This window comes from Manis javanica, chromosome 6 (assembly GCF_040802235.1).
Source record: "Manis javanica isolate MJ-LG chromosome 6, MJ_LKY, whole genome shotgun sequence".
Taxonomy (NCBI): domain Eukaryota; kingdom Metazoa; phylum Chordata; class Mammalia; order Pholidota; family Manidae; genus Manis; species Manis javanica.
In genome coordinates, this window is record NC_133161.1 from 43923908 (window position 1) to 43939551 (window position 15644).

The window sequence follows — 15644 nt, forward strand, 5'->3', positions numbered from 1 at the left end:
TATAAGAATTCCACTAAAAACCTTAAATTATACTGTATTATTCTGAAAAAACTGGTATTGCTAAATTTTTTCTAGTATTTTGTATGGTAGAAGTCTATGGACATCTTGGATTTTTGTTACTTTGTAAGTAGCATGTTTCATTTTCTCAAGTTCTTTTCTTTTGTTCTTTGAAATAAAAAATTACAATTGTATGTGTTGAGTATTTTCATCTCTTCTAGTTTTATTTTGATCACTTTTATTTGATTATTTATTAAATTCCTTTATAAAAGTTTTTCTTCAGTCTAGGAAAACATTTGATTACAGCTGCTTTTATTTATCCTTATGGAAGCCCTGTTTATAGAATCATCTGGATCTTCTTTTATTTTTTATTTATATTTATTTAGTCTTATATTTTCATCATTTTTTTTACATTTTCTCCTTTCCTCTTAAGTTTTGAGAATTGAGATGGGTCCTATTAAAGATTCATGTAGAACCTTTGAACTCCAAAGGAAGGGAAAATTTTTTTTTAAAGTTTAAATATGCCCTGAGTTTACTTTGCCAGTTAAGAGTCCAAGCAGCCTAGAGGGTAGTTGGTCCCCTGGAGGTGAGAGTCAAAATTGGAGGCAGACTTAGCCAGGAATGTGTTTTGCTAAAGAGCTTCCATTCCTTATTTGGAACAGCTCCCAGGGTTCGCTGATGCCATCTCCCCATTCTTTGGCAGGCTGCTAACCACTGTGTGTGAGCGACTGGTAAACCCTTTCATGCCAACTCCCTGGCTGTGTTGCCTCTGAAACCCAGAAGACTTTCTAGTGCTTCTAATGGGAGCCACAGGGCCGACCCTCACCTTCAGGCCTACAGAGGCCTCTGCTGATTTCCTTTGCAGTCGGGTGGCGACTAGCTGCTGTCTGATTTCCTCTGTATTTTATGTCACTGAAACTCCTGGAAATTTCTTTTGCATGGCTGATCCTCTTGCCCACTTTTTTTAAGGCTGACCCAGAGTTTTTCCTCATTCTTTATTGCTGATCATTTTCATGTTTATCTGTAGAACATTAGTTTACACCTTGCCAAGAAGTTGACCTATTTTCTCTTATGAATCCAAGTCTGAGGATATTTTGATGTCAGAAAGGTGGGAATAGCCTTGGGAAATGGAGACTTGGTAATAATCTTAAGTGTCCTGCTACAGTGTTTCTCATCTGGTTACCTGTGATCATCAAGGTCACTGAATAACGAGGATAATTGCCTTTATAAAACAACAACCGGGAAATGGGGAGATATTGATCAATAAGTACAAACTTGCAGTTATAAGATAAATAAGTTCTGGAGGACTAATGTACAGCATGGTGATTATAGTTAGCAGGTTTTAGTTTCAAGTACTATATACTTGAAAGTTGCTAAAAGAGTAGTTCTTAAATCTCTTTACCATAGAAAAAGATGGAAATTTTATGTGGTGGTGGATGTGTTAACTAATCTTATTGCAGCAATCACTTTGCAATATAAACCTGTATCAAATCAAGCTGTGCACCTTAAATTTACATGTCATTATTTCAATTATATTCAGTAAAGTTGGAAAAAAACACATGGTTGATTTGACTATTTCAATATTAGTTTGATTTAATTTTTTTATCAACCTAAGAAATTTGGTGGTTGGATCTCCATTTTATAGCTGACATTCAGAGAAGGCAATCAGTTGCTGGGATTGCATAGCTAATGCATGGCAAAGCAGAACACAAACCCCTGGTTGTCCTCAAAGTTTCTCCTCTTTTCTTTGCTGGCTGTCAAGCAGCCTGAAGAGTTGTCCAATCTCCAAATCTCTGTGGTATTTACATGTTCCCAGTTACTGGACTTTGATCACCTGTTGGCATTTTATTGCTTTCATATATACTGAGTCCTTCTCTGTGGGGATAATGTTGCTATAAATAAGAGGAGAGCATGTCATATCATTTCTCATATACTGTCTGGAACTCTTGGCCAGCAGTGGAGAAGGTCTTGACCTCAGTACCTTATTCTATCAATCTATACTCTTTTTTTTTTTCTTACTAGGGTATTTATCTGCTCCTAGAGGAATTCTTCCTGTCCAGTAAAATAGTTGTCTTCATGTACTGCTTATGTAGCCTTCTTTGGTTATTTGGGGATTTAAATCTCCTTACCTGTGCAACACCTGTGGGCACGAGGCTGCCATTCTCTGTGGTCACTGCTGAACAAAATACCTTCAACACAGCAGCATCTCAAGTGGTGTTCCATGATGTTGCTGGTATGCTTTACTACATCCAATTAGAACAAAAAACAGTTAAGATCAGGGAAGAAGCAATATCATTGATAATTTAGGGAAATACTACAAAGATAAGAGGTAGCAAGAAAGTGCTTGGGGAATGGTCAGTGTCTGGTGGATGCAAACATTTTTGCTCTTGCTTCACGATGGCAAAAATGTTTGCATCATTTTATAACTTGCTCCTTTGAGAAATACTGGTCAGCTCCATCATTAGATTTGTATTTTCCTTTCAGATATATTGGAATAAATAAAAACATTCAGAGTCTGTAAAATATGTCACTACGATTGTAGGATCATTCTTTGTTTCCTCTATTCTAATTGAATGATGTATTTTTTCCCCTAGGTTACGGTCTTTGGTCAAACAATTAGAGAGAGGGGAGGCTTCTGTGGTAGATCTTAAGAAGAATTTGGAATATGCAGCCACAGTGCTTGAATCTGTATACATTGATGAAACCAGGTAAGCTAAAAATAACAAGAAATTAGATCAGTGATGGTCAATTTTTTGTTGCGTGGCTTTTCTGAAATATCCCTATTACATGTATGGAGTTGCATTCTAATGACTAGTCTTGAAGCTTATACCTGTTTTTACTGGTTATTTTTACTACTACATGTAAAATATAAGTATAAAATATAATTTTAAGTTTTATTTTAGCTTATTACTATTTATGTTCTGTTCTACTACTTATGGTCTGACTTATGAACAAATTTAAAAAATTAACTAAGTACACCTGACAGGTCACTTAAATCACTTGCCCAAATAAGGACCTGTATTATTTTGGATGTTTTGCTTGAATGTACACATTTAAGTTTCTGTAGTAGCTTATCAAACTAAAGAGAATATCAGTTGACATTATTTGGCTTCATTATTTCAGAGGACTGGGTTGATGTGATTTGAGTAATACTTTTCAAAGTATTTTTATGTTTTAAAATTTATTTTTATTGAGATAGAATTCATATATTACACTGTATAGGTTTAAGGTGTACATTATGTTGATTTGATACATTTATATATTGCAATATGATTACCACCAGAGTGTTAGCTAACACTTTTATCACATCACATAATAATCATTATTTTTTTGTGATGGGAACAGTTAAGATCTAGTCTCTTAGCAGCTTTGAAGTTTATAATACAGTTTATTTTTGTCTGTAGCAAAGTCTTTAAATGTCCATTTAAAAAAATGAAATAATGCCACATCCTCCCTCTATGAAATAAACCTCTTTGTGAATGCATTTTTAGATGGAAGGTTTGAGTGCATTCACATTCCACAAACCTTCTGGGGGTAGAGATTTTGGGTGCTCCTGAGGGCAGTGGGTTTGAGACCTACAGAGCCTGAGATAGAATATATCTGACTTTCCCTGACTCCTTACTTCCTTTGTCCAGTCTGGTAGTAAGCCATCCTGAAACATAAATAGTGGAAAAGACCATCCTGAACTGCACACGGTGCGCTCTCACAAGCCAAAAGGTGTATTTTTGTGGCCAGTTTAATTTGGTTTCTTTGCACCTGTGTATACAGGTGGGGTGAAGAGAAGGACTGGCTGTTTTGAATGAAGGCCTCCAACTTCAGATTTAATCTCAGAGTCCTGGTTGTGTTTCTTGTGTTCAGGCGACTCCTGGATACAGAGGATGAACTCAGTGACATTCAGTCAGATGCGGTGCCCTCTGAGGTCCGAGACTGGCTGGCCTCCACCTTCACGCGGCAGATGGGGATGATGCTCAGGAGGAGCGAGGAGAAGCCACGGTTCAAGAGCATTGTCCATGCAGTACAGGCTGGGATCTTTGTGGAGAGGTAAAAACAGTTGTCATTCGGTCACCAAAGCAGCAAAGGGAATATCAGTTTCCAATGTCTGGAAGCTTTGCTTTAATGTAGTCTTTGTATCTTTATAAATACTGAAAATTCTAGGGGGAAATAGGTAGTCCTAAGATTTGCACATAGCAAAAACCAATCTATTGTAATCTCTGTAGTATCATCAGGACAAACTTTTGCCTTTGCTAAGCAGAATAGTTTATTTTTACTTTAAACTAGGGAAGATTTAGTTTGAGTTCAGTCTCTAATATTTAAAGAAGGATATTATCTAGTCCATCATCCTTTGACATGTGTTGATGTCTGCATTTGGAACTGGCCAGGGATGCCTTGAGGCTGTTGACCCAGGCAGGACAGTTCATTTAAGGGTTTTGAGTTTCCCATGACACTTTCCAATTTTGTTAGCCATTTTGTTCTCTGAAATTGAATTGCACTCCTTCCCCAGAAATGGGTTCCAGAAATCAGTTCTTCACCCTACAATCCTGTTGCACAATTACAGGTTTTAGAAATGCCACGGTCAGTTCAAAGTTCTCCTGGGACATTTATCTTCTCGTTTTTGACAGTTCTGAAGAACAAGCTCTTCGAAGTGGGTTGCCCATAGGAGTTCTTCATTCAGGTTAAAGCACTACTTTGTATACTATGTGGTATTATAATTCACTTCTGGTAGAAGAGGTGACCATTCTAATAATTCAATTTCCACTTTGGGGCACATAGATAAATATTTTTGTTTGTTTCCAATGGTTCATGTGTTTGGGATTACTTTAATTTCTTTTGAATTTAACTCTTAGGCCACTTGAGCGACTGTGAAAAAAGTTTCAGAAGAAATTTTCGGTTCCTCGGGTGGACACACAGCATGACTTCTCATTATTTTTGTCAATATGTGGGATAAGTCTGTGGCCTGCTAATTCTTCTTTGTAAGATATAATATTGCATTTCTCTTTTCTATCTTTGGCAGAATGTATAGACGGACATCAAACATGGTCGGATTAAGTTACCCCCCAGCTGTTATTGAAGCACTAAAGGTAATACCAAGAAAAAGATCTTTGTACCTGGTACCCTCATGCACATGATACCCTATAAAATGTACAGTTCAATTTGTTATTAGAAAATAAGAAGTTCCAATCATTCCTGACTTTTTCTCATCATCTTTTACCTACCTGTTCTAACAGTATCACTCTCTTTTCATCCTTTGTCTTGCTATTTTTTAAAAATCAAACTCTATGTGGGTTTCATTTTCTGTTCTCTTGGTGTAGTTTAGTGATCCGTACAGTAACCTGGCATTAAGGGACTCAGTGTGACTTTGGCCATAGGAGATCAATTTGTTCTGGTTATAAACATTCAACTTCAGGAGGACCTTTGATGATCAAATTATACCATTATCTGATTACCACTTCTAAGTCCATTTTATAGATGGAGAAATTAAGACTCAGCAAGATTTTAAAAGGACATGTTTAGAGACAGAACTAAGGTTTAATACCATAGTTCCAGGCATATAGTAAGCTTCCAATAACATTTTACTGCATGGATGTACGCCCTCAGATCCCTTGCCCTCCCTATGTATCCTCCATGTTTTCCCAAGAGTCTCACTGAGCCCATAATTTCCACAGGAGGTCATGTGGATGTTTGAGTTTAAATGGGCTAAGACTGTAGAATTACTCCCAATCAGGAAAGCTCCTGGCATTGTACAGACACTCTTTAAGAGCGTCAAAGTGGATGCATTCCTCTAAGTGTATGTTGATTCAGATCCACTGGTCTAAGGGTGTCCCAGCTGTGCCAAATTTGATTTGGCTTCTGGATGTGAAGGTGAGGCTGTGCTGAAGCCTGTGATCCCTGGGCTGCTTGATATTGCATTGTACCTATACATGGAGATGTGTCCACTGCTCAGAATGGGTCAGCATTCTGATTGCTGTTAAAGTTATTGTTGTCTTTCTCTGAAACCTGAAAAATTTTTGGTTCCTTGATGATACTTTTAGAAGATAAATTACCTGTTTATAGAATTGGGGGTGGGAGTGCTTTTGATCAATGTAATGTCAAGAAAGAGCGCTTTAGGGCCATTTGTATTATATATCTCATAGTCCCTTTCTCATGTCTCGGAGACATTCACTAGCTGAATTTATGTGACCCTATATGTTCAGATTTTCAGCTCTTCATTTTCTGTTTCCTCTTAAGTCATTGTAAGATCAAGAAAGATGCTCAAGAAGGAGATAGCAAGAAGACACATGTTCTCTCTCACTCTCTTCACCCCCCTACTCTACAGCCCAACATTATTGGTGCAATTTACAGCAACATTTCCCATTTAATCAGTGAAATTACTTCATGAGATCTGATGTTTCATAACACCCGCTATGAAGACACATTGATTTTCATAATTGAACCTGAAACCTTCAGCAAAAGGCTTAAAGAACACTAAAAGCATCTTTTATCTTTAATTTCTTCTTTTATTGTGAACATAAATACAGGTGGTTATACAGATACTTAAACATTTATGAAAATAGTACTTATAATTTGGAGCATCTTTTCTATGCAGAATAACTGAAGAAAATGTGGAACAACCTATGTGCGTGAATTGTTATTTTATGCTTAGGGAAAAGTAATTCCTAAATGCACACCTGTTGTCTTTCTGAGGGGGAAGTTACCTAGATAATTCAGATAAAGAATAAGTACTAATTTGAATTGCTGCCCTTCACTGCAAGTATTGCTGATAGGTGCATAAGACTGAAGCTGCTATTTCTCTTGGTCCTGTCCCCTTTTTACTGTGGAAGTTTAAGACAATGTAATATCTCAGTGCCTCCCTAGACTCTGGTTTTATCTGTAGTGGACTGGAGGTGATTTGGAGAGATCACATAGATAGATTCTTTTTTTTCCCTTTTTTAAACTGTAGTGTCTATTAGAAGAAAGGTCATTTTCACTTCACTGCCTATATTTTATATGGAATCACTATTGTTTTCTTCTACTACAGAAAATTTCCCCAAAGAGTGAGGAATGTAATTCAGTAAAATGACCACCATACTACCGTCATATTATCCTTTGTGATTAATGTAAGGACGTGGCATTAAAAAAAGAGAGAGAGAGAATAATCTTGACTTCCGACTTTGATAATTTCTATCTCCACTGTGATAGCCTTTTTCTTTCTTATTCATTCTGGAAAATAGGATTAAAAATTGTGAGATGTGACAAAGTGTTTTCTCACCTACTGAGTTGTCAGTAGACTTTTCCTTGGGACTAATGGTCAGAAAATGGATGTCATTTTAATGCTGATTATAGTAACCAAGGTGAAGCTTTAGATCTTGGGTTAATCTTAGGGCCCCACAGTTGATGGCCTGTGCCCTACTGGGATATTGAGAGCATGAGGCCTGGGTCACAGCAGATACTCATTGAGTTTACAATGTCATCCGTCAGCAGTGATATCCCTGGAGGGTCATTGGTGTTATTATCTGGTTCTGCTACTGCATGCCATTAGACACTTAATTTCATCTCTCTGAAATTGCCATCTCTATGATTGGGGAAAGTAACACCTATTTTAGCATTGTGAAGGTTTGCCATGTATATAAACATTTGCACTGGGCCTGGCACAGAAAAAATGCTTAACATGTATAGCTATTTCTTTAGTTATCATAATAAAGGAGAAATTATTGGTGGCTGAAGTGAGGTTACCACTAGGTATGAATTGAAACAATTCAACTGGAAAATCTGTTGTAAAAGTTAGACTTTTCCCTGTACACAGTTCAGTTTTCTGGTGCTTTGGCATCCATGAGAGAGCCCCTTGATAGCCCTGGCATGATGTTGTTGGCCGGGAGGTTTGGAGAGACATAGGGTTGGGGGAACAGATGGTGTAGCAATGCACTAAGGGCTGAGGGGCGAGCCACCCCAAGCCAGCATTTTCTGACAGTCACTGTCTCCCAGGGAACCGCCTGACACCATGCCTGGCCTCAGTGTCGTCTCCCAGGAGTACTTACCACACTCAGGGCAGTTCGCTTCCTTAAAGTACTGACTTCACACAGTGAGAAACCAAATGACTGTTACTTTATTGCTTTAAACCTTTGCTTACTGTATCCACAAGTAGCTGGCTTAAAGCAAAGACGCATCAGAGAATGTTTACATATATTTTGGAGTAGCTATTCATAGACAAATAAGGCTTTGAACTTCAAGAATGGGGTGTGATGAGTGTGTTCAGCTTTGCTCTTGGTTTTAGTTTCTTGGTAAAGTGACTTACAGATTTGAGAACTAGGTCTTCAGAGTGGGAGTATTTTTCTGTCCTGTGAAGGCTTTCTCCTTGGTTTCAGGTTAGCATTTTGGACCGAAGTGACACATTATTTTGTGTTCTATGTCATGCATGTTTCTGAGCACTTTTAAGTGGGTTAACATCTTCAACGCTGGATTAGTAAGAAGTCAGTAGATAGTGTCAAGGGACTGGGGAGAAGTTTAGAGTAGGAAAGCACCTAGGTTGTCATGAAATGAATTAAAAATTAGAAATTGAGTGGTGCTAGTGGAAGTGCTTAATGAAAAGAGCTGGAGCTTCAGCATCAGTGCAACTTTTACTTGTGTCCTGGCCCAACTTGTGTCCCTAGCGCTTACACAGAGTGGGTCCTGGGGAAATGAAGTAACTTCACAGTTTTCTCATGTGTAAAATGTGACTAATAATATTTACCATTTAGAGTTGTTTTCAGGATAAATTGTATATTTATTATGGATCACAATGCCTAGCATATGGTGGGTGCTCAATAAATTATAGCTGTTATTAGTAATAAGACTATTTAATATTTTGTCAGTAAATGCCATGTAGATCTGCCAGGTTGGTAGAAGTCTGAAAGTGGAAAGGGTTTTAGAATCTTGGACTGTGAAGTCCCCGGTGAGGGATGCAGGCTGACTCTAAAGTGGGAAGCTTGGTAGCTGCTTGGGTGGCTGTGGACTAACACATTCTTTCTCCCTACCCTATCCTGCAGGATGTGGATAAGTGGTCCTTTGATGTCTTTTCCCTCAATGAAGCCAGTGGGGATCATGCACTGAAATTTATTTTCTATGAATTACTCACACGCTATGATCTGATCAGCCGTTTCAAGGTTAGTGCCTAATTTTACAAAATGCATGCATTTATCCATCCTTGCATGTCTTTTGGGCTAAGACGAAGAGAAACCTTTTCATATGGACAGGAAACTGCTCGGGGGAATGTGGGAAACATCATCTGGACAGCCCTTGCCCTGCACCCCTCTTTGGTGGGAACTTTTCCTTCATCCCTTGCCTGGTGGGACTCACTGGCAAGGGAGAGCTGGAGCCACACCTTTTGACACCAGTCATTCTAGAAGTACAACCCAAAGCCTGTACTAGCAGAGCTCCCCTGAGGCTCTGCCCACAGACCTCATTCCAGCCTGATCTCATGTACTATCGACCACTGCCAGCAAGGAGACTGTAATGGAGACAGAGCGTGCATCTGTTCTCTCTGCAAACTCTTTTTCCAGCACTTGGTCCAAATTCAGACAAGTACTCTCCCTCATGGTCTGTGACAGATCATTGGTATTTCACAAGCAAGTCCCATTCTTGCTTCAAATTAATTCTTCAACTTTAAGTAAAGAGCATGAATCGTTTCTAGTGTTCAATCCCCTCAGCCTTCTAATACCAAAGACTCTGGAGGTGGGGCGGGTTCCCCAGGGAACCTGTGCATTCATCTGCTGATATCCATCATATCATGACCCTCAGACTTATCTTATCACATGATGAACCTCTGGAAAATGCAGGTCTTTTTCTATATAATATTGATTTCTCTGGACAGCGTTGTTCTTTACTGCTTTCCTAAGGACTGTGTAGTTGGTAGTATATTTCTTACATTGCCATAAATATTTTACGGTAGTGTCCTTATTTTTTTTTGCATCAGAAACCTGCTTGAAAGTCCAATTAGATGCTCAAGACACTGCTCAGATCAAAGTTTCCGTACACATGCACGTACCTTTACCTACCATTTCGGTGGCTCATAGAGCTCTTACAAGTAACTCAAGGAACCTAGGTTCATTGGATCTTCATATTTGATAATGATAATGAATTAATCTCTGACATCTAAAAGGCAATAAATTTTTATAAATCCACAAATGGTAAACATGGCAATTTTCAAGTTGTCCAATAATTTCTTCAGTGATTTTTGCTAACTTTGAAAAGTTCTAATTTCTTCATATGGTATGTTATGTCTTCTGAAGGAGGCAGCTAGAAAGACTTTTGCTTCCTCACTTAAAGCTACAAAATCACCAGCTAATTAACCTCACTGCTCTCTTTCAGATCCCCATTTCTGCACTTGTCTCATTTGTGGAAGCCCTGGAAGTGGGATACAGCAAGCATAAAAATCCTTACCACAATTTAATGCATGCCGCTGATGTTACACAGACTGTGCATTACCTCCTCTATAAGACAGGAGTGGCGGTAAGTGCAGATAGGAACTCAAATTACATGACAGATGGTGTTTTATTGGAGGCTGTTCCTATTCAGATGAGGCTGAGCCCATAAGAAGTGCCTTGTCTTATAGATTTCCTGTTCCCCAAGAATTATTTAATAGTCATGAAAGTCTTTGGGTTCTTTATTGCCTCTTATGTTTTCTCCATCCTGGACTCGATGAAATGAATATCTGGTAGTAACTTATATTCTTATTAGGTTATGACCAAATTAAATCTGATTTCTAGAAGTAAATATATATTTCCAGATATGGAGAGTGGTGCTATTAACCTCTTGCTGTGGCTAATCGCAGTGATATCCATTCATACTGAAATTAGTCTGAGTATACTTAGTAACTAGGTTGCACAATTAGCTTTTGGTTTAAACCACTAGATCTTTTTCACAAGGACTAAGGTTATTCTCATCCTATTTACTACTTATGTGTGCATTTGTTTTGTTTGAACCTAAAGGTCAATCTTTACCTCCAGACATTTGAAATTTTTCTTGCCTGTCTTGGCCCCAAATTTCAGCTCTTCAGATGTTTTTGAATTTCTGTTCTGTAATCTATTGTATTAACTGATCTGTTCAGCTTGGTTATCTGTGTGCACCTCTGCCTTGATGTAAGCCATTAATTTTATAAGATACTGTTGTTAATGACAAACAGCTAGGTCTCTATGGTAACTCTCTATGACTTTTTACTTTGAAATCTTCTTCAGAATTGACATCAAGATAGATGTTGTTTGGGTATGGTTATTAATTAGTCCATACACCCTACTAATTTGTTATCTTTTCCTCTAGGGCATGTTGAAAGACTTGGTCTAATATTTCACTGAATTAAAAATGGAATACAGTGGGAGGAGTGTGGGCTTTGGAGCTAGCTATAGGTGGATATAAATCCTTGCTTAATTGCTTATTAGATTTTGTGACTTATGATAAATCGTTTGACTCTCTGAATCAGGATTTCCTCATTTCTAAAATGGTGAAAAGTCCTGTAGAAGTACTGAGGCAGGAATGAAATACCAAAATCATGACCTGCTCGTCTGCCTCATAAAGGAAGCTCAACAGTTAGGAATTGTTGTTATGAAAACTACAGGTTTCCTCAAAACTTCTCATCAGTCTTTAATTCTTCCTTATTGTAAAGCTGATTTCCTAAAAATATTATTTAAAAAGCTGTCTTTTAAATTAAAGAAACACTATAAAGGCAACCTGTTCAAGGTAATGAATGGTTTCTGCCAGAAACTTAGAGCAAATGTTATAGTTAATGGTGGTTCCATGAAAGCCTGGAGCAAACAAGAGATGCCCACACTAATATCGCTATTGAACATTTTTCTGGAGATCTCAGCCCATGCAATACAGTATCTAAAAAAGATGAAGATAGTAATCAAATATCATCTTTAAAACAATCAAGGAAACCAACCACAAATTATTAGATCAAATAAAAGACCTCAATAAGATCTGGATAAGATAGTTGTCCCATACACTGGAAATTACCAAATGTAATAGAAAAACATACATTCCCAAATGTTTACAAAATATCTAAAGTTACCTATGAAGAACTTTAAGACTAATAAAAAGGAAACTGTAAAAATAAGGGCAAAAAGCTAATGTTTAAGTAAGAAAGAAATACACCATGTTTTTAATGTGGAGCCTTAGTAATGACATGTCATGTCAGTTTTCCTCAAACTAATCTATAAATTCCGAGCAATACCAATTAAAATTCCAATAGGATTTAACATGAAACTTGACAAACTGAATCTAAAATTTATGTAAAATGGATATTTTATCACTTTATAAAAAAGCAGTGTTTAAAAAGACAATGTATGTGATAGGGTAGTTTTTACTCTACTAGATAATAAAATATCTGCTGAAGCCATAGTAATAAAAATAGTGTGGTATTTATGTAAAAATAGACAAAAATCAATGGAATTGATTAGAGTTTCAAAAACTAAACTCAAATATTTATTGAGAACTTATGTGCTGGGTACTTTCTTACAGAATGAATATATATTGGTGCTCTTACCAAACTTGCATTCTAGTGGGAGGTTACAGATGGAAGTCAAATGAAAAAATAAACAAGATAATATCGCTTGTGTTCTGTAGAGAATCAAAATGGGACTCCCATGGAGGGACACCTGGGAGTTTTTCTAGATAGTTAGGAATGGCCTCTCTCTGGAGGTAATATTTAATCTGAGACAGTCATTATTTTAGGCTTGAGACATGCTGGGAACTGAAGAAGAATATGCTAGCAGAGATAGTACAGGATTAGTACAAAATCCCTCAATGAGACAGCAGCTTTGTGGCATTCACAGAGTAGAAACAAGGCAAGCATGGTGGGAACAGCATGTGAGAGGGCCAGTACTGTAGGACAAGGTTGGAGAAGATGGCAGGGGCCAGACCAAGTCTGGTTTTGTAGGAGTTCCATTTCTGGGTAAGGAGTTCCATTTCTATGTCCAGTGTGAGGCTGCTGTAGGGTGTTAGACATGGGAGTGGTGTGATCTGGTAAAGATGAGAAGAATATTATTGTGGAGAAGGATTATGAGGCAGCCTATTAGGAGGTATTGCCAAAGTCTACTGGAAAGATAATGGTAGTTGGGACTAGGAAGGACATGCTGGGATACAGAGACAAAAAAAACCCTGTTTCTGAAGCAGAATTAAGAGGATTAGGTGGCACATACGATTTAGAATTATTAAAGAGAGGAATCAAGAGTACATCTACATTTTTGGTTTGATAAACAGGTTAATGAGAGAGCCTGGTGGAAAGGCAGGCTTTGCGGGAAGGGAAATCAAGAGTTTTGATTTAGACATGTTGAGTTTAAGATCACTATTAGACATCAATGTGGAGGCATCAAGCAAGAAGAAAACGAAAGGAGTCTAGAGTTCTGGGAAAGAGGTCAGAGATGGACATGTACATTGGGCAATCCCAGGCATAACATATTATGTAAAGGCATGGAACCAGATGAGGTTCTCTATCTAAAAAGAGAATGTGAAAAGAGAAGTAGAAGGGTTTCTGAAGTGACTCCTGGAGCAGGCCAAAGTTTAAAACGATGGTAGAGTGCCAACAATAGTAACGAAAAAGGAGTGGCCAGTGACCTTCTGACAAAAACCAGGAGACCTTCTGACATGACCAAGGGTCATGGAAGCCCAGGAAAGAAAGTGCTGAATTGCTGGGCCATACCAAAAGGTCAAGTAAGGTGAGGATGGGGAAGTGAGCACTGTCTTTGGCAACCTGGCAGACATAAGTAGCCTTGGGGGCTTGGTGAGGTTGGGACACTGACTAGAATAGAAGGAAGACAGAATTGCAGGTGAGGTGAAGTCACATCTATAAACAACGACATTACAGGGAAAATTACTTAGTTCAAAAAATGTTTGGGGGATAGTTGTTCATTTGGAAACAATCAGAATGTTTTTGTCTTACTTCAACTCATTCACCAAAGTTTGGACAAATAAATTAAAGATGTTTGTATAAAAATAAATGTTTATAGCCTTGTGAAGGGAGATTCGTTTCTGAATAATCCTCAAAACACAAAAGTCAAATAATAAAATATTGATCAATTTGAGTATATTAAAATTAAAACAGTGTGCTGTGGAGATGTAAAGATGAATCATACACAGCTTTTTTAACCCTCCAGAAAAACTCCCAAGGATTTATGCTAATGCAAGTTATCATTAACGTAAATGTTGTATCATAGCAGCCAGTGATCAGATGTACTGCATACTATTCTTAAATGAGCTCCTTTGCCATTGAATTTTCATTTTCAATTCAGGCCATATTCAGAATAATTCTTAAATATAGAAACTACTTCCTGCCCACTCTCTCTTGAAAATACAGCTCAAAACAAACTTACTTCAGTGCAAGCTTACAAAAACAGCAGGAAGCGTTCAGATGAACGGAGAACATATTGTTACTTTAACCTTTCATTACAAACCAGAAGGGGCAAAATGCTTTAAATCATTTCAGGTTTATAAACTGTTAGACACATAGGGAATCAAAACATCCCATTGATAAAGTGATGTCCGAATTCAACATCAACAGTATTACTCACTGTGATCTGTTTATATTGCTCATTATTGCCTAACTTGGAGGCCTAAAAGATGCTTGAATCCTTTCAGAATCATTATGCTCATTTCTAAGAGGAAATCCTTGAATAGAATTAGACTGAAGGGTTGTTGGTTGATTAGATGGGAATTGAACTCTGAGTTTCAGTCTGCTTTTGATTTCGGTCAAAAGATTCCAATCTCCAAAGCTATCCCTGGATCCCCTTTACTGCTTTTGTAGCACAAGGTGCCATTAATTTTCTTTTGGCTTATGTTTTTAGAAGGGAGTAATGGCATCTTGGCTAAAGAATGCTAAGTAATTTTACTAAGGTTTGTGGTCAGCACAATTTTGGCCTCCCTGACCTTTGCCCTCTGCTGTCACACTTGTTAATAGTTACAGTAGAGGGCAAAAGGGTCTTTGCAGACACAAGGAAGGTTGCTAATCAGAGGACCTTAAACTAGGAAGATGATTCTGGATTCTCCAGGTGGACCCAGTGCAATCACCTTAGCCCTCAAAAGTCAAAAGGTATGGGAGAAGAAGTGTGAGAAGGGCTTGGCCAGCCATGGCTAGCTCAAAAAGGAGGGAGCCATGGGGAAGCATGAGAAGGAAGTGAATTCTGCCAATGACGCGAATGCGCCTGGAAGCAGATTTTTCCACAGAGCTCCCAGAAAGGAGTGCGGCCTCGCCCACACCTTGATTTCAGCCTCGTGAGGGCCTCACCAGTTAATCCCCACACTGTGCTGACTTCTGACCTATGGAACTGTATGCCAGTTGATGAGAGGTGTTCTTTAAGCCTTAAGTTTGTGGTAATTTGTTCAGGCAGCAATGGAAAAGTAATACGGGGTGGAAACAGATTGCTAAGGAAACCCATTCATGCACGAAAGCCACGGCTTGCTCATGCAGCCCTACATGGTTTTGCCCAGGTCCTTTTCCTTCTGGTTTCCCAGCTCCTCCTCTGTACACACACACACACACACACACACACACACACACACACACACACACATGGCTTGCTCTTCTGAGTCACACACAGCAAAATTCAAAGTCTACCATTACCAGTTGTCAAGGCATCCCTGTCATTAAATTAATTGTGACATTTTTATTTTGTGCACAGGGAAATATTGATAGGATCTGTGGCTTG

The 15644-nt window shown here is 38.2% G+C and overlaps 1 protein-coding gene across 10 annotated transcripts in view; it reads left to right on the forward strand.

Moving 5' to 3' along the window:
- Positions 1-15644, forward strand: part of PDE1C (phosphodiesterase 1C) — a 462113-nt gene that overhangs the window by 350804 nt on the left and 95665 nt on the right. For all 10 annotated transcript variants that reach the window (XM_037027419.2, XM_037027424.2, XM_073238636.1 and 7 more), the window contains 5 exons: positions 2592-2705; positions 3856-4038; positions 5009-5075; positions 8997-9113; positions 10318-10458. In XM_037027419.2, the coding sequence (XP_036883314.2) occupies positions 2592-2705; positions 3856-4038; positions 5009-5075; positions 8997-9113; positions 10318-10458 (622 nt within the window). The remainder of the gene's footprint in view (positions 1-2591; positions 2706-3855; positions 4039-5008; positions 5076-8996; positions 9114-10317; positions 10459-15644) is intronic.